Source organism: Oculina patagonica, chromosome 10 (genome assembly GCF_052425735.1).
Source record: "Oculina patagonica isolate OP01 chromosome 10, crgOcupat, whole genome shotgun sequence".
In the NCBI taxonomy this organism is placed as follows: Eukaryota; Metazoa; Cnidaria; class Anthozoa; order Scleractinia; family Oculinidae; genus Oculina; species Oculina patagonica.
In genome coordinates, this window is record NC_135767.1 from 19,705,001 (window position 1) to 19,726,014 (window position 21,014).

Genomic DNA, 21,014 nt, shown 5'->3' on the forward strand with positions numbered 1-21,014 from the left:
ATTTGAAGATGAAATACGAAAAAAATTTGCTGCGTTTGACTGAAATTCCACTCGAACTGCGTCGATACGATCGCATGTTGTAAAGCCGATTCATGCAACATTGCTGTCAACGAGAGGTCACGCCCCTAACGACCTAGGCTGATGACGAAATAGAATGGCGCTTGTAGCGACCAAATTTGGCCTAATTGTTAACCGCTCCTAAGCTAAAAGAAGCCCCCATCTCTTGCATTTGTTTTAACTGAAAAAATATCTTTGAAAAGAGCGAGTTTTTTTGGTATGGTTTATTTTTGACGTTTGTAACTTTTTAAACGATGTAAGTGCTAGTGATTATTTATTCGTGTTTTAGTTACGCAATCCATTGTTTGTGCGACGCTTTTTATAAATCGCCTTTCAGACACGCGTTGAGATAAGAAAGCTGACATGTCACTTTTTAAATTGTTATATAACGTTTGTAATATGACAAGTCACGTTTTTTTTCCACGAGATCGCAAGTGATCACCCACAGCTGAAAGTAATCCCTTGAGAAATTAAAACAGTCCCTTGAGAAATTAAAAAAATCCTTTGAGAGTTTACAAGAATGTGAAATTTTCCCTAACATAACTGTTATTCTCCTACTTTCGCTTGTAAACAAGCAAAAAAGTCGAAAAAACGGATGACGTGACACGAGGTGATGTGACGCGAAACAAAAACGTGCCGTGGATGTTGTGTTGACTAAAACACGTCACAAGGCGAGCGTAATAATTTTTTATAACAGTTGAAGCGTAACAATATGTAGTTCATAGCGCCAATTCCGTATTTTATCACAAAAATATTTAAGTGTAACCTTTGAATCTTTTTAGCATTAAGTAAATTTGTTTTGTGAATATGTTTACTTTTTTTTAGCAGCGAATAAAATTTGAGAGAAAGATGCGCGTTTCTGCACGACTCAAAAAGATCAAGAACGGATGACGTGACACGAAGATGATGTGACGCGAAACAAAAACGTGCATGAATGTTGTGTTCACTAAAACGCTTCTTTGAATGTTTTCTTACGTGAATGGGTCATTGATAGCCTATGCTCTGAGGCTTCGTTGAGCGAATTCTATTCTCTTTTATCACCAGAGGATAAGTGTAAGTGATCCTCTTTCGATTTGTTTTGTGAAATTCAATTTAGTTCCCTGAAAGAGAGAGACCCTGGAACGAGGTTGAAGAATAATTTGTTTCTGATTGACATGTGCTGAATGCGTTTAAAGGACCCTTCTGTCAGCACGTTTCTCGTTTAATGATGAATTAATTGCGGTTTGATATCAGAATCCAGTAAGTGATTGAGTGAGTGAGTGTTCGAGTGAGAAAATGCGGCCCATATGACAAGTCACGTTTTTTTTCCACGAGATCGCAAGTGATCACCCACAGCTGAAAGTAATCCCTTGAGAAATTAAAACAGTCCCTTGAGAAATTAAAAAAATCCTTTGAGAGTTTACAAGAATGTGAAATTTTCCCTAACATAACTGTTATTCTCCTACTTTCGCTTGTAAACAAGCAAAAAAGTCGAAAAAACGGATGACGTGACACGAGGTGATGTGACGCGAAACAAAAACGTGCCGTGGATGTTGTGTTGACTAAAACACGTCACAAGGCGAGCGTAATAATTTTTTATAACAGTTTAAGCGTAACAATATGTAGTTCATAGCGCCAATTCCGTATTTTATCACAAAAATATTTAAGTGTAACCTTTGAATCTTTTTAGCATTAAGTAAATTTGTTTTGTGAATATGTTTACTTTTTTTTAGCAGCGAATAAAATTTGAGAGAAAGATGCGCGTTTCTGCACGACTCAAAAAGATCAAGAACGGATGACGTGACACGAAGATGATGTGACGCGAAACAAAAACGTGCATGAATGTTGTGTTCACTAAAACGCTTCTTTGAATGTTTTCTTACGTGAATGGGTCATTGATAGCCTATGCTCTGAGGCTTCGTTGAGCGAATTCTATTCTCTTTTATCACCAGAGGATAAGTGTAAGTGATCCTCTTTCGATTTGTTTTGTGAAATTCAATTTAGTTCCCTGAAAGAGAGAGACCCTGGAACGAGGTTGAAGAATAATTTGTTTCTGATTGACATGTGCTGAATGCGTTTAAAGGACCCTTCTGTCAGCACGTTTCTCGTTTAATGATGAATTAATTGCGGTTTGATATCAGAATCCAGTGAGTGATTGAGTGAGTGAGTGTTCGAGTGAGAAAATGCGGCCCATAACATAACCTCATTACCATTCGGTAAAAACGATAAAAGCAAGAACGATGTTAGATACAGAAATTCAGTACTAAAATAATAATAGTAATAAGAGTAAAAAAAAGAATCTAACTAAAACATGCAATTATTAACATCTATGACTAGGTTAAAAACTATTACAAAAAAGAAATGTTTTAAGGTTCTTTTTAAAAATCGCTATAGTCTCAGACTGCTTGATATAAAAAGGTAGCTCGTTCCAAAGTTTCGTGGCGTAAAAAGAAAAGGATCTTTCACCGTATGAACATGTTTTCACGTCAGGAACTTGTAAGAGTAATTGGCCAGATGATCGAAGAGAACGAGCTGGTTTATAGGCGTTAAAAAGAGAAGTTAACTGAGTAGGTTGGTGAATGACCATTAAGGGCGATAGTTGACGATTTTGAGATGCTCTTCTTACCTATGTGGCTAATATTGTGTTCATATTGTGAGGCAGAGGAGAAGTGAGACTTTGGTCACTCTTAGTGACTTGTATCATGTGTTTGTTGTTCTCTTCTTTGTAGGGTTTGACTGACAATGCCATCAAAAACCTCGCGTTCTGCTGTCGATTACTGCGGACTCTAAACCTCGCCGGATGTAACAAGGTGGGAGAGAATCTGTTACCGCGTGACTGATAGGAATTCGTTACCTTATGCCGGAGATTGCGTTTCTTGTAACCGACGAAAAAGCGTTACATTGTGATCGGATAATATTTGTTGCATTTGACGTAGTAACGACCTACCAAGTAGCTAAGAATTGGGAGAGCGGGTGAATTAGGCATTCGTTATCAAAACTTTTTCCACTTTACGGTATTTTTCCTTTGTGTTGTTTTCCCCAATTTTTTCTTCGCTTTTCCTCCCCCCTCCCCCCCCCCCCCCAAGAAAAAAAAAAAGTGGACAGGCCCTCTCTTTCCTTTGCAGCCATTGTGTGTTTTGTCATGCATTACTTCTATTCAGACAAGAAACGTTGCGTTACCTAGTTGCGTGACAACTCAACGGCTGAAAAGAAGACCAGCTAACTGTTCAGCCAGTTAACCTGCTTTCTGATCATGTTTTCTCCTTTAACAGTTGACAGATTCAAGCCTTCAGTATTTATCTGGTGTCTGTCATTATATTGAGGCATTAGATCTCTCTGGCTGTATACATATAACGTAAGTAGTAAACATCAAAACTCTTTGATTAGAGCAGTTTTCAATTGAGTGTCGTAAAACCAAAACCAAAGTAATTACTCAGGCCCATCACAAAGAACATAGACAAACCAGTGAACCAATCAAAACTCAAAGCAAATACATGTAGCTGGCACGAAGCGCGGGAAAACGTGCGCGAGCGAGTCACGATTGGTTTTGGTTTTACTCCTGATTGGCCGAGAAAGTGGCGCGAAAGTTTTAAGCCAATCACTAAGGGTAGTAATGCAAAACCAAAGCAAACGCAATTTACTTTCGACACTCAAGTGAAAACCGCTCTATCTGTTGGGTGTAATAACTTTCTTTTGGCCTACAATACCAACTCAGGGCACGGTGTTGTTCCGCGAGTTCCTATTTTTCCCCATTGTTCCCTCTCATCGTTCCTTTCCGGTTTGGTGAGAGTAGGCTGTATTTGCAGGCTTCATTCAGTTTCATTATTTCCCAAGAGTTTCCTTGGGGTCCTTACTGGAAGAGAGGGTGTTTTCTTGTCAATGTATTGATAAAAAATTTGTTTTTCTTTCAGAGACAAATCTTTGCGTTACTTGAGGAAAGGATGCAAGCAGTTGTCTTCTCTGACGATCCTATACTGCAGGAATATCACAAAGTAAGGCTAGGCAACAGAATCCGAGCACTTTTCCAAGGAATTATGTATTTTATTGTGAGAACAAAGCAAAAGTAAACATATATCCGAACGTAGTACAGTTTATTCAGCCAATCAGATGCAAACCCAGAAGCAATTGTGATGTCACACGCGACCGTTCTGCTCTTTTCATATTTTCCCGCCTTTGTCGCTGGTTGCACGTTTTCCCGCGCTTTCCAATGCTCACATTTTCCGTTTCCCGCTCTTAAACGATTACATGTTTTCCCGTGCTTTCTACTGGTTACATGTTTCTTATTTACGTCTGATTTGTTCAATTACTTCACTGTGGCTCTTTAACTCATTTGTTTCTAATTTAAAATTTGTGTGCTCGGAATCATAAGCAATTTAAAACCCACGCTGTTCTCTGATAGTTTCTTTTCTATTGTTCTGTTTAATATAGGTCAGCGGTTCAGAAGCTTCAGGTCAAATGTGCGCATGTGTTACACAGTACTGACGATCCATCGCCAGCGCTAGGATTCTAACTGACCAGTTAATATAGATGGCTCACGTCGAACCCCCGTCTCCCCCCCTCCACGGGCTAACAACTTTTGCTGGCTTCGCCAGACAAGTGGTCGCAAGCAAGGCATATTAAATGATGTGCCGTTGACTTAACAATTTGATAAGAAAAGAAGTTTTTTAAAATTAGTATGCTAGGACGTTGCCGTCCAAACCGTGCTGTAGAAATTGTTGTAAAAAGGCTTAAGAAATTTAATTTCTTGAATATTTAAAAATTTCACTTCATTTTGTGTACATAGGAAGCTAAATGTTATTATTTTGCAGTATATGAACAACATTCTGCAAATGTCAAGTATTAAAGAAACTTTCATTCTGACTCTGTTGTCAGATCGAGGCTTATTTGTTTGTTTGTTTGTTTGTTTGTTGTATTGTGCCTCTTTGCAAATGTTCTGAGACTCGTGTGCAAATTTGTGGAGTAAGCCACAGGAAAATGGTATTCCCTCTAGAAAGACCAACCGACCAATCTCGTTCTCAGGGTCTCTTTCCCCACCCCAAAAGCACCCTGGGAGGCGGAAAGGGAGAGAACACTGGAAACGTGGTCGGAGAAAGACTATTTGGATCATTTGGATTTAACCCGAGAAAAAACAGACTTCAACAAGTTATTTACAGCTGATGACGTAGCTTTTTGAGATCCGTGTGATGTCTCTAGTTAGCTTTAAGTCAGTTTCGAATTTTGTTTGTAAAAAGCCGATGGTCTGCCACCTGCCAGTAGTATTTATTCACATTGGCCCTGAAAAGCTCCTCTCAGAGAGTTGTCAATTAATTTTTTTTTTCTCGTACGCGGCATATTGTCTTTTACGCTGTTGTGACCAGAGACGTGTCACATTTCTCTGTAGAGCTTCGTCATAAGTATGAAATCTTCAGCTCCTCAGTCGCGGGAGATAAATTGGCGCGCAACGAGAGGTGGAATTGAACTTGAAAAGGGCTGTCCCTGGTAACTAGTACAGGCGAAGCTCTCTCAACGGACACTCTCGTAAGCGGACAGCTCTACGACCGCCTTGTTTGAAACCCCGTTTTACGCTCCCATACAAACTCTGTATTTTAACATTCTCGTAAAACGCGTAAGCGGACATTCCCGTAAGCGGCCGCGGACACTTTCGGAGATTACGACGTAGACTTTTTCTTTTTTTTTTTTTTAAGCTCCCGTAAGCGGACATCCCAAAGAAATCCTTTTAACAACCTCTGTATCTTGTTTTTATCAATCATTTTCACACCGCCGTTAGCCACAATGATTTTACAGTACCCTGTACCATATTTCAGTGTTTGTTTTGTCGTCATCCACGTCCCTCCGGTAATTGTTAGCTGCGCAAGCTCCCGTAAGCGGTCATCTATCCCCCACACCTCTAATGGCCGCTTACGAGAACCATTACGAGAACCGTTACAGACACTTTTTTCGCGTCCCGAGGGTGTCCGCTTACGAGAGCTTCGACTGTATGTTTCGTCATTTCTAGGCCTAGCTCCCCGAGCGGGCAACCTGCGCGTTCGGAGTAGCATAGGCATGCAATGCATGCAGAGTGGTGGATTTCTAGTTGCACAGATGAACTGGCTACCTCGTGCAACCGCTTTTTTCACTCATGTTGTGTTAAACAAACAAGGATTTTTATTAAAAGATATAAGCAGTCCTTGGAAATATTTAAGTTCTGGAATTATTTCTTTAATAGCCATCTTACAGTTCATATATGACATTCTCCACTTACAAAGCTTGTGAGTTCATTGTTTAATGCACATACTAAGAGCCTATTAATGTGAAGCCACAGGGGGCAGGGAAGGCCAGAAGCTGGTAGGGCTTATAAACAAGAATTTCTTTTTAAATATCCCACCACAGGGCATTTGTGGATGGCCAAGAGCCACTAAACATCATTGAAAATTCGCTTGGCATGGTCAAAAATTCCCATTATAGAAAGATAGTCCTTGTCAAAAAAACCCTGCCTATACCCAGCCCTCACCCCATCTTCTTTTCCAAGCCAAGCTTGTTTTGTTTTTTCTCCATATTGTACGTGGTGATTACACATTTGTAATACAAAAGAGTCTTACTTCAGTTACAAGGAAACTGTCTATATAATGGATACAAATGTTACAATGTAGCAGACAGTGTGTTAAATCTAAGTCAGACATGCAATTTTTGATGAACAGACAAAAAAAACCACTGCAGTTGAAACTCATTTATAGATACTGAAAGGGCTATAGATTAATGTCTTCATTTAAATGGTTCCATATTAAGCAGATTAATTTTAAAAAAAGGAATGAGCTAACAGGGGTGTAGCCAGCCTTTTGAAGAATTGAAGGCTGGGTCAACCGCTTTTAAAGGGGTATGAGGAAGGTCAACTGGGGAAGGTTTTGAGATCAAGATTCCTAAATTTCAACATTTCAAAACAAGGAATTAGGCTAATTTCTGGTTGTTTGTAAATAAATGCACATTTCGTTAACACATCATCCTGTTGTGTGCTTGCCTGTTACCTGACTAATCCAAAAGGGTTCACAGTTTGCACTTTCTAGATCTAGATGAGCTTTTTTCTGTTGTTCATTTTTAAGTGCGAGTAGGCTGAAAAATTTGTAGGCCTGGGCCTATGGGTCTATTGGCTAGCTATGCACCTGGCTAACCGACCACTGTTCTTTAAAGGTGAGGAAACTGTATAAAGAGGGTATTCATAAAGCAAGGTTTAGCTGGCAACTGGAAAAACTTGCAAGCTGTTACACAGTATAAATGCTGGACAATACTAAGGAAGAGTGAAAAAATTAACCTACAAAAATAAATATTTTATAAAGAAGAGTTAAGTGGCATGGCCTAGCCCTTTTTACCAAGGAATACACATACAAAGCTGAGTGGCTTTCACTCTACTCAACAGACAGTTGTCGCTTTTAACCTGTGTCGCAGTAACAGGGATTTGAAAGTTGCAAGTTTGTTATTCACTTTCCAGTTCTTTGCATGTACGCAGCAAATGCTTCTTCTTTATACTGTAGGGCAGCCTTGACAGGGTCATCTGCCTGGTAGACCCCTCTGCCAACAATTATAACATCACTGCCTCTGTTGACGATGACTTCAGTGGGTGTGAGGTACTGTTGACCAAGCTTATCTCCTCCTGCATTCAGCTGTACCCCTGGGGTCATGTGAATAAACTGAGGATCATCAGTTAAACACGACAGGCTAATAAACCCAATGACAAAATCTTTGTGATTCTTTGCCATTTCCACTGCAGCTTTGGAGTATTCCCCAGTAGCAAGCGTTCCGGCTGAGCTCATTTCACCAATTAACAGGCACGCCCTACCAAGGGATGCACCGATTTCTTTGAGGCCCTTAACGACGCCATCCCCAGGGACCACATGTGCATTGACTAGGTGTGCCCACTCTGCAATATGGTATACCCCTTTGCTATATTGGTTTTTCACAGTGTTCCCGATATCAGCAAATTTCCTATCTTCGAAGATCACAAAGTTGTGCTTTTCAGCAAGCTGTTGGAGTGATTTGGCAAATTCGGGAGTAAAATCTTCAAGGATGTCCACATGCGTTTTCACAATGCACACATGTGGTCCAACTTTCTCAGCCAGGCTCAAAACCTCTGCACATGTCGTGAAATCGGCGGACACAGCAAGGTTTGATCTCTTCTTGTGCATGATCTGAAATAACCTCTTGGTAAGTGGATTTGTTGCAATTTCCGCTCTAGCTTCGAAACTGAGTTTGCTTCCTGGAGTTTCTGGTGTCTTGGCTGTAGCAAGGGAAGGCTGAAATTTATTTGCTGACAGAAACTCGCGCACTTTTGCCGCCATTTCTTGATCGACTTTTCCCTTTGCTGACAACACTTCGAGAACTTCAGGAAGCGTTATTAGACTATGAAGCTTCACGCCCTGTGATTGAAGCATCTCTTTTCCTCCTTGAAAGCGATCTAACAATACAACAGTGTCTGAAACACGCAAGGCTACCGAGGCAAGCGCTTCGACTGTCTCCAGTACGCTCGAACCACTTGTGACCACATCTTCGATGACTAAACATTTGCTCTCCGGCGTAAACACTCCCTCTATCAATCGCTTTGTTCCGTATGATTTGGCTTCCTTTCTTCTCATCACCATCGGGACGTTATGGCTAACCGAAATAGAAGAAGCAATCGGTAAAGCAGTGTAAGGCACACCGCAAATAACCGAAAATTCTGCCTTCGATGCCGTGGCAACGTCCCATAACAAATCACTAATTTTCTTCAGAATTTCTGGATATGATACTATCACACGCAAGTCAACATAGACCGGCGACTGTATCCCGCTCTTCAAGGTGAAATCGCCAAATTTTATGGCATTTATGTCGTGTAACCTTTCGATGAGAAATTTCTTCTCTTCAGACGCCATGTTTGAAGTGGACGGAACACGCACGTGGCCTGGGCTCAGCGGTTGCGTGATGAAGAATATCGCAGGCTCAATCCGCCATATTGAAAATTAAACCTTCTTCTTTGAAGAAGTGGTAAGCTTGTTTTGTGTAAATACACATCAAGAATGCCTTTACCTCCGGCGCTCCAAGCCCGTCTGGCAAAAAGAGGGATAGTCCATAAAGGTAGCTGTACTTTTAAGGGTATTTTTGAACTAAGAATTTCGTTAGGTGGTCATATATTTCAAAGAGCAGGGTTGTGCAATGCAAGATTTTTAAGTGTCATCCACAAGATTGCAGAATCCTCTCCAGTTGATAAAATTAAATAAAACAAACTAAGCTATCCACTGGTTAATGGACAGCGTAATCTATCCTTTGAACTACCAGGCTCAGTATAAAGATAATGTTCTAATTCACAAGCAACCTGACACTGCTGATAGAAAATGTTGGTGGTTAGCATAGAACGATATAGAATGCACCTGGACTTTAAAAGCTATAGAAGCATAAATACAGAACACATGGCCACTTTTGAAGACAGATATGTCTGCTGGCTCGTTTGGCTTGGTAGTCACTACTGATCCAAACCAGCTACTAAATCTTCACACCAAATACTTCCACTGCTGAGCAAAATGAGCCACTTAATCTACACACCAAAGACTTAGCGCACAATGCAAAAATGCACAATACAATAACTTCTCGTTCTTACATCCACTGCCGAGCCAAACGAGCCACTTAATCTACACACCATAGACAGAGCACATTACAATAATTCCTTGTCTTCACATCCACTACTGAGCCAAACAAGCCACTAGATATACCATCTTCAAAAGTGGCCCTGCATTCTGTAGTTGCTCCGCTATAGAAACCAGAGGTGTGTTCCCTTGGAATGATCCAGATCAGTGATCCAAGATCACTGGGATCATGGTGCGGAGCATTAAAGGGAATCCACTCTGGGTAAGGAGTCGCCAGTACCTTTGACGTACCATGATCTGAGTGATCTTAGACCAATGATCCTGGCCCGGATTATCCCAAAGGACTGCATCCAAGGATAATATAGCAAGCTGAGATCTTCTAATAAGGCATTTAAAGTTATTTCTGAGCGGTTGTTCCATTTACATCCAGCGTGCTTTCGTGTACACGCTACGCCAAAGATCCATGTACACCAAGTTTTTTGCCTTTATTATTTATACCTGGAGAAATTCATCTTAATACCAGTTAAAAGGTGCCAGTACGATTGTACACCAAATCCACGCCAAAGAACCTTAGCATAACCAACGTAGAATGCAGTTTGGATTGGCATATGTTGATCTTTGAATCTTTAAAAGTTTCTTAAGCGGTTAGAACAAAAGTTGGCATTATCTGATGAGGTTAAGATACATCAGATTATTTCTGAGGGGCATCTTGTTGGTACTTTGATTTTTATTTTGTTATAGGGAAGGGAGGGAGGGGGGAAAGTGTAGATGTAAAGTGGAATATACTTCCATCATAACTATCACATAAGTATTATAATTTATGCTAAATCATTTCTTTTGTCAATGTTAGACAAGGAGAAAACAGATGAACCACCTAAAGTAGATGGACCAGTCAAAGGCTGTCCAAATACATCAAACCCATATCACACATGCGTGGAATATTGTCGAAAAAGATATGGGCAAAACACTACTGCTCCTCTACCAAAGGTTAGAACAACACAGTATTTAAGGGTTATTTAAAAAATCACCAGACTACTTATTTATTACATTGTACTCGCTCGTCCAAATTCTCTCAATATACCGTAGTTATTCGGTTATAAGGCGCACGGTTTTTTCATGAAAAATCAGTTTTTCTGTGAGAAGTTCATGCCAAAATTGGGGTGCGTCTTATAGCCGAGTATTTTCGCCCAACAAAATCTTATGACCGCCATTTTACCGGAACTTACAGTTAAAACAAGAGAAATGAAAACACTTAATGTTGTTTATTAACTTTTAATATTAAAGATATAAGAAACATTAAGTTTAAACGCAAAGTTTATTATCGCGGATATAAAACAAGTTTAAGTAACACCTGTATATGCCAGCATTTTGTTGAAATTAGACAAAAAAAAAACAAGCACACTCATTTGAAACAAACCTTTCTAAGCGTGGAAAGTGGAAAATGACTTTAGAAGACAAGGAAAACACCAAAAAAGCTTGAGAATCTTTGAAAACACTCGATAAGCAAAGTTCGTAGCGATACAAAGCATGCTTGAGGACTTGGTAACCAAGCTACAAACTCAGTGGTCACTGGTAACTTCATATCTGCCAGGTTACTAAGCAGCTAAGTTCGTGCGAACTGTCCTTAAATTGATCACTACATCTTTTCAACTCTCCAACTCATGGTGCGTCTTATAACCGAGTGTTTTTGGAGAATTTTCAGTTTGTAAACTTAGCATAACAATGTTGCCAAGTTTGGGGTGCGTCTTATAACCGAGTGCGCCTTATAACCGAATAACTACGGTAACCCACCCTGTGCACAACAGTAAAAAGAAAAAAGAAAAAAACACAACTAAACATAAGTGCAACTTAAATTGCTTTCATGTGCTCATTGGAGGCTAATGTAACAAAAGACTTACTAATCGAACAATCCATGCTTTACCTTAGGCTATTAATGATTTAGCCATAAATCAGATAAATATTATGAAGATCACCCAAATTTTAAATGTTAACTTAGCAAAAACCCATAGGTATAATGTTTAATTTCACAGACAATAAATTTAAAACCCATTTCAGAGATCAGTTGTCTTATTGAGCCTGTGGACTGGAATCAATTGCATGTGGTTGTTACTACCGTTTTGCAGGACAAAACATGATAAAAAAAATTATAAGTTGGAGTCTCTGGGTATAATATTATGAGGAATTTTCCAATAATCTTAGGTGCATTTTTTGTTTATTTGTTTGTTTGCCTTTATTGTTATTGTTTTTTATTTTGTAAATTTTTTGCATCAATACAACTGGGAAGGTTTTGATGATCTGACAGGTTGAGGTAAAGAGTTGATTTTCAGACCTTTTCAATTCAGTGAGTCTATGTTGTGGTGTAAAGTTGTATGTATACAGTACAACTACACACAGACTCATTAAAGATCTAACAAGAGAAAGAGTTATCAGGACAGTGGAAATAGTTGACACAGTTTGAGAAATTTTGGTAATTTTGTTGCAGGACTACAGCAATGTTCCAATGCCTGTAGGATGGTATCTGGTTCCAGACCCCAGTAGGTAAGGCAGATCTTGGGGAGACTGGGCTCTTGAAGTCAAAGGACATCAGGTTCCTAGTGTTGAAAGAATGGATTTACCAACCAAAAAGAAATCAGAAAATTTGATAAATTTAAAAAATATATATTTCAGTCGTCAAATCTTATCATTTGCACCTTCCAAGTTTCCTTATTTCCAACCCTGCAATTAATGTCCAGTAGATAGCTGGTAGCTCATAGTTTATTTCGCTATTAGTTTTGGTAGATACCATAAGCCCCGGGCTTATACAACTTCGTAAGCGGTTTTGTGTGGGCTTATAAACGGAGGGGCTTATATCCGGGAGGGCTTATAAGCGGAATAAAAAAATGTTTCGAAACGAGCCACGGCAGTGTTGATCAAAATATGTTTTTAAGTTAAAAAGTAACCAGGGGTGGCTTATAAGCGGGATGGGGGGGGGGGCTTATAATCGGAATTTTACGGTATTTAATTATTCCTCTTTTAATGCTATATTGAACAGAGTAAAGTGCAATATCAATTTCTTGAACACTTGGGTTCCTTGAACCAAAAGCCATTTCCACTAATTAAACAAAAACTCATTTTCACTCACTCCAACACTGCAATTTCTTATCAAACTCCAAATTTTTTAAACTACATGTACCTGTAGTTCTCATTTCCTTTGGCGGTTTCAAAAAACCAGTCCTGATTTATCTGTTATTCTGTAGATGATAAAAATAGTGTGCTTTTCCTTTGTGTTTCTAGCGGAACCAGCTATTATTGGAACACTCTAACAAACCAAGTCTCCTGGCACCATCCATTAGGTGAGAAAAAATAATTAACAGTAGCTTGACAGCATCAATTGGAGTGTGTTCTTGGGCAATATTAAAAACCACTTTCTAATTAATGTAGCCTGCACACACAGATAGATGTCTGGTTTCTGTTTCATGCAGCCAATGAACTATTGGCAGAATTTATGCCCCAAATGTACTCCAAAAATGCAGCCAAAAAGTATTTACTTGTGAATGAATAATTTCACAGCACAAGATACAGTAAAAACCCGCAAGTTAGAACCTAGGTTTTTTCAGGTTAGCCTAAACAGGTTCTTACATAAATAGTAGTTGCAACAAATTTAGGCTATTTAGGTTCTTAATGGGTTCTTATTTTCTGGGAAAAAATTTACATTGTTGCTAATTCGCTTCTTTCACGATCCCATAATACATCTTGTTTACCCCCCAACATTTTTGCATAAGCATTGTTTTCAATTTCTCTTGGGACAATTGTACGTCATTGTAAATCCCAAGAGAAATTGAAAACAATGCTTATGCAAAAATTTTAGGGGGTAAACAAGATGTATAATGGGAACGGTGAAAACAGCGAATAAAACTTTTAGATGAAGCACTTATCAGTTAGAACATGACATTGTATACATGTACAGTAAAGCCTTGTCCAAACTTTGTTTCCCAAAAGTAAACATTTTAAATCAATTTTAGAAAATAAGAACCTGTTTTTAAATTTTAGGCTAAATAGGTTCTTATAAAAAATGGGGTCTAATTTGCAAATTTTAGCCATACAGGTTCTTAAATGTTAGGTTCTTACTCGCAGGTTTTTACGTAGTAGATAAAATATGAGCGGGAGATCTGTATGGCCGTTTACAATGGCGAGCCGATAGGCGAGCCATTGTAAACGGCCATACAGATCGGACGCGAATATTTTATTCTACTTGTGAAATGAAAACAATAAATTGAATGCAAAGTTTTGTTATGCGAATCAGTAGAGATCTGTATCAAAAGTTAATGAATACTAATTAGCTGAGCAGGAGTCTGTATCAAAAGTTAATTCTATTGTTTGATTTGTATTGGGGTTTACAGTTGTGTACATGTGATCTGAATACAGTGCTGGGATTGGTTTGCACCCTCATGAATAGTTAATGAATTTTACAATGTATAATAATGAGCACAATAAATATGAAAATAAACAAAATCTGAGTGTGAAGTTTACAAGCAAAGGAGTCCTTACTTCTGGCTTGAATAATAATCTTATAATTCTATAGTGGGACAGGTTTATTGCTGAAGTTAACAAGAGAAAATTAGGTGAAATTTAAATATTTATTTTTGAGAATTGGGCACTCACTCAAAGGATTTTCTTGCATCTACTAAGACATGAGACTCCTAGACTGACGCTGTGGTATTAGAAAAAATGAATGTCTGGCCTCTTTAAGCCATTCTCCTTGCAAAACTTGTGAGATGCCAAAAGCAAGACAAAAAGTATTTACTAGTTATATCCATGAATGTTTTGTGCCTAGTGACTTCATTTGTGTGAATTTTGCATAGCTGTGTTGTAATTCTTTTTGCACCACAGATGACGCTCAAGTTTATGTTGTGGTTTAATTTCTCTTTTGTTTCAAATTTTTCAACCATGTTTGATTTTTATTTCTTTTGTTTCGGATTATGAAAATGAATATGAGACTATCAAAAATAAAAATTGTTATCCTCAATATATATACATCTTTTCTTTTACTAGATCCAGCAGCTGAAATATCTCTTCCAGCATCTGTACTCGAAAAACAAAAAGGTAACTGCAAGATAACAATTATCATTGTGATACTTTGAAGTTTCTATCTGTCACATAACCCCAATTAACCCTGATAAATATGGGGACTTAGTGCCATGAAACACACAAATGCCTCGAAAGAAAAAAGTCTCTTGGATTGACAGCGCTCGATCAACTCACATCAATAAGTTTCCAGGTCTCCAATTCAGAGACGTGTTTTGAAAGCCTTCAGTCTGTAATTTATTTACATGTTCTCTGATTACTATGAAGTAGTGTTGTGTTACTTTATTTGTAAACTGTTTCATAATTTTAGTAGAAAAGATGGTTTTGCTTTGAATTTGTAGCCTGTGTACAGCTGCCACCGAAGGAAAATAATATGGCTGCATGCAGGCTATAAATGTGCAATTTAATAAGATATATGTACCTTACAGGGACTTAATTTTTGGGATTTTCAAAACATTGCAAAATAAAAGACCCGCAAAAATTTAATCTTAATGTTTCTGACGTTTTTTTTAATAATGTTTTAACATATTCTTTAGCCTTTTCGTAAAAATTAAGTCCAGCGAAATATGCTCATAACGTTTTTGCAAAATACAGTTCCTGCGAAAAAAAGTAACAATAAGGTATCTACTTATATCAGTATTTTGTTACATTGCATTGTAGAAGCCCAAACAGATGTTCAACCTAACAGAGAAATCCTTGCCCCACCGGGGGTGGACACAGACCAAGATAAGGAACAAGTGTTGAGTATTGGCAAACATCCCAGTCTAATGAAGGTAATGCTAAGTCTGCGTCGAGCCTAGTTTGCCCATACAGCCGGAGCTTATCCTGGTTTCCGTAGCATAGAGTGACTAGGAGTATTTCTACTTCTCCCTGTATGGGATGCTAGTCCATCACAGGGCTACCCCCAGCATGAAATTCGCTGGTACTCATTTTATACACCTGGGCCGGGTTGTTCGAAAGGCGATTAACGCTAACCCAGGATTAAAAAATGATCGAGGTTTTAATTTCTCTAGTTTTTAAGGGTTTTCCATAGCTAATGTTTTGTGAAGTTTGAGATTGGTCCACGTAAAAACTGGGGGACAGAAAATATTAACAGAATAAGCTTAATGAAATGTAATAAAATTGAAATCAAATTTCACGCTAATCCTTGATTAGCTTAATCGTGCTTTGAACAACCGGGCCCTGGGTGGAGAAGCGCAGTGGCCTAATGGCTAGTATGCTGGACTCCAGATCAGTTTCAAGCCCTGGTCAGGTCATTGTGTTTGTTCTTCGGCAAGACACTTTACTCTCATAGTGCCTCTCTCCTAAATGAAGTTAACACTGCAGAAATGACAGCAAAAGATGTAGGAACCTTTTATTGGCATCTTGAGATGCACTTTTGGTTAATGGTATACATACATGTACATGTTGATTCTTCGTTATTATTTTCAATTGTTGATTTAGGGATCACAAAAACGGCAAGAAGCTGCAGTGAAAAGAAAACAAGAGAAAGGTGATTCTTAAAACTAAAATCTAACTGAAGTCTGAAATACAAATTCAATAACAGGGTTAAATGATATAACTATCAATTATTTTCCCTTTCTATTGATACAATTGCTAGAGATGCCACATGTGATCGTGACTAGCAAATGACTGCCCCAAAAAATACTCTGCTCCTTGAAATTTTTTTATGTTACATGTTCCTGGTGCGGGGCATGAGTGAGCCATTGTTTGTAAGCTGTTATTTTCAAATGATCAAGTCATTAGCTAAGCGCCAAATCAAAAGAAAGGGAAAAATAAATTGATTGGCAAATCAATATGTCATGAATTAAATAGTAAATTACTAGTCATAATCAGCTCACACACATACATCACTTCAATTTTCTTGTTCTTTTTATAGACATAAGAGCTGAAAAACGTAGAAAGTCAGAAGAAGTCGACCCTATGGATCCTTCGTCATATTCTGATGCTCCAAGGTACCTACCTACCTACCTACCTACCCACCTACCTACCTACCTACCTACCTACCTACCTACCTACCTACCTACCTACCTACCTACCTACCTACACCACCTACCTACCTACCTATCTGCCTGCCTACCTACCTACCTACCTACCTACCTACCTACCTACCTGCCTACCTACCTAGACCCTAAAAAAGGGCCTCCCAGGTTGGGGGTGGGGCATGAACATAAAAATCACCCTATCAATCCAACGCCTTGACGACCTACTTAACTTTTTATACTGCGTACTGCTAGCATTTTAAAAGGGCTGATCGCCCCTAATTATTACATTCTAACACAGTGCTGTTTGGTAACAATACTCTAGTTATGTCTAGCCTGTATATGAGATGTTGGAGAAAATTCGCTACTTTAGAAACATTAAGAAATCAAAGGGACACTGTCACAGGGATTTAATGCTTTTCGGTAAAAAGTACTAAAATTGGCGAATATATTGCTCTTCTCGTACATGACATGCACCTAGTACATCAAGATGGAGATATAAAGTAAATTGTTGTTGAAGGAAGAAGGGAGCCATAATAATTTTTAGGTATTTTTCCACTCCACAAGGACAAAACTTGAAAAATCAGCCTGACTTTTTCAAGTTGAGATCTAAAGTTCAGTATGGCATCACAATAATATCATTTGTTCATCGCTTCAGTACACTTGCGTGGTGATTTGTAACAAGTGGACCGTAGTTTCCCTTTAATAGAGTTTTTACGGTAATAAATATCAATACCATTTAAAAGTCGTGCGCGTGCACAATTCCTGCGCAATTCCCGCCAAAATTCTTCATACAAAGTCTTAAATTTTCTGAAAGCTTTGCCTTTAAAGCCAAAAGTTAACGCCGTCCCTGGAAAGTTAAGGTTTATACGTAGCTTATGGATGAGAAAATTGATTATTCCCAGCTTGAAATTTTCTTTCACCGTGCTATTTCTATAACAATTTCTTACAAAAGTTTGCACACCTTCGAGTCAAATTCTTAAAAAAGTTCGAGGCGCCGAACACCGGAGGTGACGTCATTTTTGCGTTTGACCGCTGTTAAACTTACACTAGGGACAAAACAAAAGGCAAAAGGCGAGAAGCCATATTGTTCCATGTAATGGTCCCACAAGCAACTCATTCTTGTCCCCAAAGCCGCTTGACCCTCTTAGCCAGCAAAGCCTGTGCATGGAAAACAAGTGGCTCTGGGGACACATGACTTGATTGGCTAGATTTTAACAAAGGGAGTTTCAAATCTAGCCAATCAAATCAACCGTATTAAACTCTCATATAACAAAGGGATTTTAAAACAGTTAATTTGATTGGCTGTTTCTTTTGTTAAAATCCAGCCAATCAAATCATGTGCCCCCTGACCCACTTGTTTCTCGTGCACAGGCTTCACCGCCTAAAATGGACAAGTGGTTCTGGGGACGAGAATGACAAGCATTTTTCAGATAAGACTCGCCCTAGATTTCTTCTCGTTTCTAAAGCAGTGAATAACCTGAAGCCAGATAACAAAATTAATATTCTCATTTGGCCCTCCTACTCAGTGAATAAGCTCATATTACTTACTTAGCATGATTTTCCACAGGGGTACATGGACAACAGGATTACTGAAGCAAGGCGAAGCCAAAACAGGTGTCGACACAACAGCTAATGGGCCTCTGTTCCAAATGAGACCGTACCCCAGCCCTGGAGCAGTGTTACGACAGAATCAACAACTGGCACAGAAATCCTCAGTAGAAGCAAGCGAATAAACCATGGCGATTCTGTACTCCATAGCTGCATCATCTCTCAAGAGTTCTGAGGCTTAATATTTTTAAACGAAAATCGTTTTGTGGAAATGTTTGAAAACAAAGAGGACCACATGAAAGTACTGCTCAATAGCTTTTATTTGGATGGTCACACACTAAGGTTTCATCCACAGTCTTAAACGTTAGAACCACCTTGTACAGCATAATAAACAGTACAGCATGAAAGTACTGCTCAACAGCTTTTATTTGGATGGTCACACACTAAGGTTTCATCCACAGACTTAAACGTTAGAACCACTTTGTACAGCATAAGAAACAGTACCTCATGAAAGTACTGCTCAATAGCTTTCATTTGAATGGTCACATTGGCTTAAAAGTTAAAACCACCTTGCATAGTTTATTTTAATAATCAGTACCATGTAAAAGTGCAACTAATTGTATAGTCTTGAAATGAATTGAGCCTCGATATTTCTTTTTAACGTTCCTCGTTCACCGATACTTTCTGAAATCTAACAGTAGTTTATACAGAAATTTACTGTTATCTGCCCTGGTAACTCGAACTTCCCACTAACAGGAAGTTCCCGTAGTAGATTATCCAGGGAGGCTCCGGCCGAAATAAAGGTAAACCTTGTCCAGGCTGGAGGTGAAGTGCCTTTCTCCACTCAGGTGTATAATAAATGGCACGCAATGCATGCAGAAGCGATGACGTTTCCTTTCTCCAACCAGGTGTATAAAAAGGTAGCGGCGAATTTATCGCTGGAGGTAACCCTGCGATGAACTACAGTCAAAGAAACCCGATTCCTCGAACCCTCGGTTTCTCGAAACTTCGGACTTTTTCAACCAATTTTTGTTTCCCTTCGATAGTACTCTTCTGTAATTTTACCCCAGATTACTTGAATCACCGAATTTCTGGAAGCAATTTGCGTTTTCTCTGAAAAATCGGGATTCTTCTGTAGTATCCCATCCGGGGAGAGGGGGGTGGGGGGGGGGTTGGGGTACAAATCCTTACATAGTAAATAATAAAGATGGTAAATTTTAAGCTCGGTGATAAAATTTACCATCTTTATTATTTACTACAAACTTGATGATTTCGACATTGCTGATCCTAGCAGTATGCAGGACGCGTGTCACATATCAACCTAGTAAATGGCCCAGCTCACAACGAGTCTCTCGTAGCTCAGTTGGTTAGAGCGCCCAACCGGTATTCTGGGAGGCCATGGGTTCGATTCCCGTCGGGGACTCAGATTTTTTTCTTTGTCCCACGCTCGTGTCATGTTGAACAATTTCTTCGTTAAATCCTTACATGTAGTCCGAGAATGCTGTGGAAATTGGGATGAGCTCCGGCCTGTTGGGCAACTAGGCTCGAACACAGACTTAACCTCAAATCAGACGTCGGAACAACAAGGTTGAGTTAAAATGACGCTTCGGCTTCAATAAAATATTGTGACGATGCAAGCCCTGGTGCTTTTCTTTAGTTTAGGCGAGATCCCGTTTCCAGTACCCTGTTCCTCGATGTCTTTACGAAGTGCACGTTTTGACACGGTCATCAAGGTGGATTGGCCCATATACGGTACATGTTTAAGCTCCCGGAAAGTATGGACCTCTCCCCATTCCCACCCCCGAATAAGAAACAGCGATAGGTACTGATCTGAACCAACCAAAAGGGGAGCAGGGATGGCACAGTGGTGAGAGCGCTCGCCTCCCACTAATGTGGCCCAGGTCCGATTCCCGGACTCGGCGTCATATGTGGGTTGAGTTTGTTGTTGGTTCTCGTCCTTTAGCCTGTGAATACAGCCACCTCTCATTCTTTCGATATATTACAATTCAGCCTGGTAGCGAGGCTTAGAGGACACAAACAAAAAAAAAGTTCAAGCATGTTTATTCGTATTTTTTTGTGTGTGTCCTCTAGACCTCGCTACCAAGCTGAATTGTAATGTATCGAAAGAAGCCTATTCCCTCTATGAGACGCGCCTGCAGGGAATCGTGGTAGTTGTATTCAGCAAAACATGCGCGAGTCTTGGCAACGCTGAATGCAACTACCATGATTCCCTGCAGGCGTGCCTCAAAGAGGGAATTGGTCATTGTATAGGGCGATCTTTGCTAACGTCATTGTTTTCATTTTGCCTCATTAGCATACCACTTTGCGTAAAGAAGGCATCCTGCTATATCCAAAATAATTCCAGAAGTTTAAAGCGCTTATGAAACATAATAATCGGCGAAATTTTCAGCTCTTCACGTGTAACTTGAAGGAGATATTAGCTTTCAAAAACTGCAAAATTTCTAGAGGCAAAAGCGCTAATGAATCCATACATTCTTTGTAAAATTTTGAGTTTTCAAACCCGCGTCAAAGAAAAAGTATTGAATACATCGGGCTCAAATTTATAGCAGAAGTTAATTGTGTCATGGCTTTCAATATTCATAACTGATATTTTCGTAGCTCGATCAGAAACTGAAGCGCTAATGCTAATGAGGCAAATATTGTAAACAAAGATTCCCCTATATATAGTGAGCAAATTTATTTCAAATGTTTTTATTCGTGTATTTTGTGAACTTATAGATTGAACTATTTCTCTTTATCAATTTTTAACTCGGCTAAAAAATGATATATTCAG

General features: G+C 39.1%; 3 protein-coding genes across 3 annotated transcripts in view; 2 read left to right on the forward strand and 1 right to left on the reverse strand.

Moving 5' to 3' along the window:
• Positions 1–4,915, forward strand: part of LOC144629004 (F-box and leucine-rich repeat protein 13-like) — a 28,372-nt gene extending 23,457 nt beyond the window's left edge. The window contains exons 21-24 of the mRNA XM_078487148.1: positions 2,766–2,846; positions 3,309–3,391; positions 3,948–4,028; positions 4,465–4,915. Of these exons, the coding sequence (XP_078343274.1) occupies positions 2,766–2,846; positions 3,309–3,391; positions 3,948–4,028; positions 4,465–4,546 (327 nt within the window). The 3' untranslated portion in view covers positions 4,547–4,915. The remainder of the gene's footprint in view (positions 1–2,765; positions 2,847–3,308; positions 3,392–3,947; positions 4,029–4,464) is intronic.
• A 1,626-nt stretch (positions 4,916–6,541) lies between these two features.
• LOC144629139 (uridine 5'-monophosphate synthase-like) lies at positions 6,542–8,946 on the reverse strand. Its single transcript, XM_078487339.1, has one exon. The coding sequence runs from the start codon at positions 8,913–8,915 to the stop codon at positions 7,488–7,490; it is 1,428 nt and encodes a 475-aa protein (XP_078343465.1). The 5' UTR covers positions 8,916–8,946; the 3' UTR covers positions 6,542–7,487.
• A 24-nt stretch (positions 8,947–8,970) lies between these two features.
• LOC144629173 (polyglutamine-binding protein 1-like) lies at positions 8,971–19,352 on the forward strand. Its single transcript, XM_078487383.1, has 10 exons — positions 8,971–9,117; positions 10,474–10,610; positions 12,106–12,161; positions 12,897–12,955; positions 14,655–14,705; positions 15,348–15,460; positions 16,131–16,179; positions 16,567–16,642; positions 18,240–19,068; positions 19,129–19,352. Exons 1-9 carry the CDS (start codon positions 9,060–9,062, stop codon positions 18,403–18,405), a joined length of 765 nt encoding a protein of 254 aa, XP_078343509.1. The 5' UTR covers positions 8,971–9,059; the 3' UTR covers positions 18,406–19,068; positions 19,129–19,352.
• Positions 19,353–21,014: the final 1,662 nt, after the last annotated feature.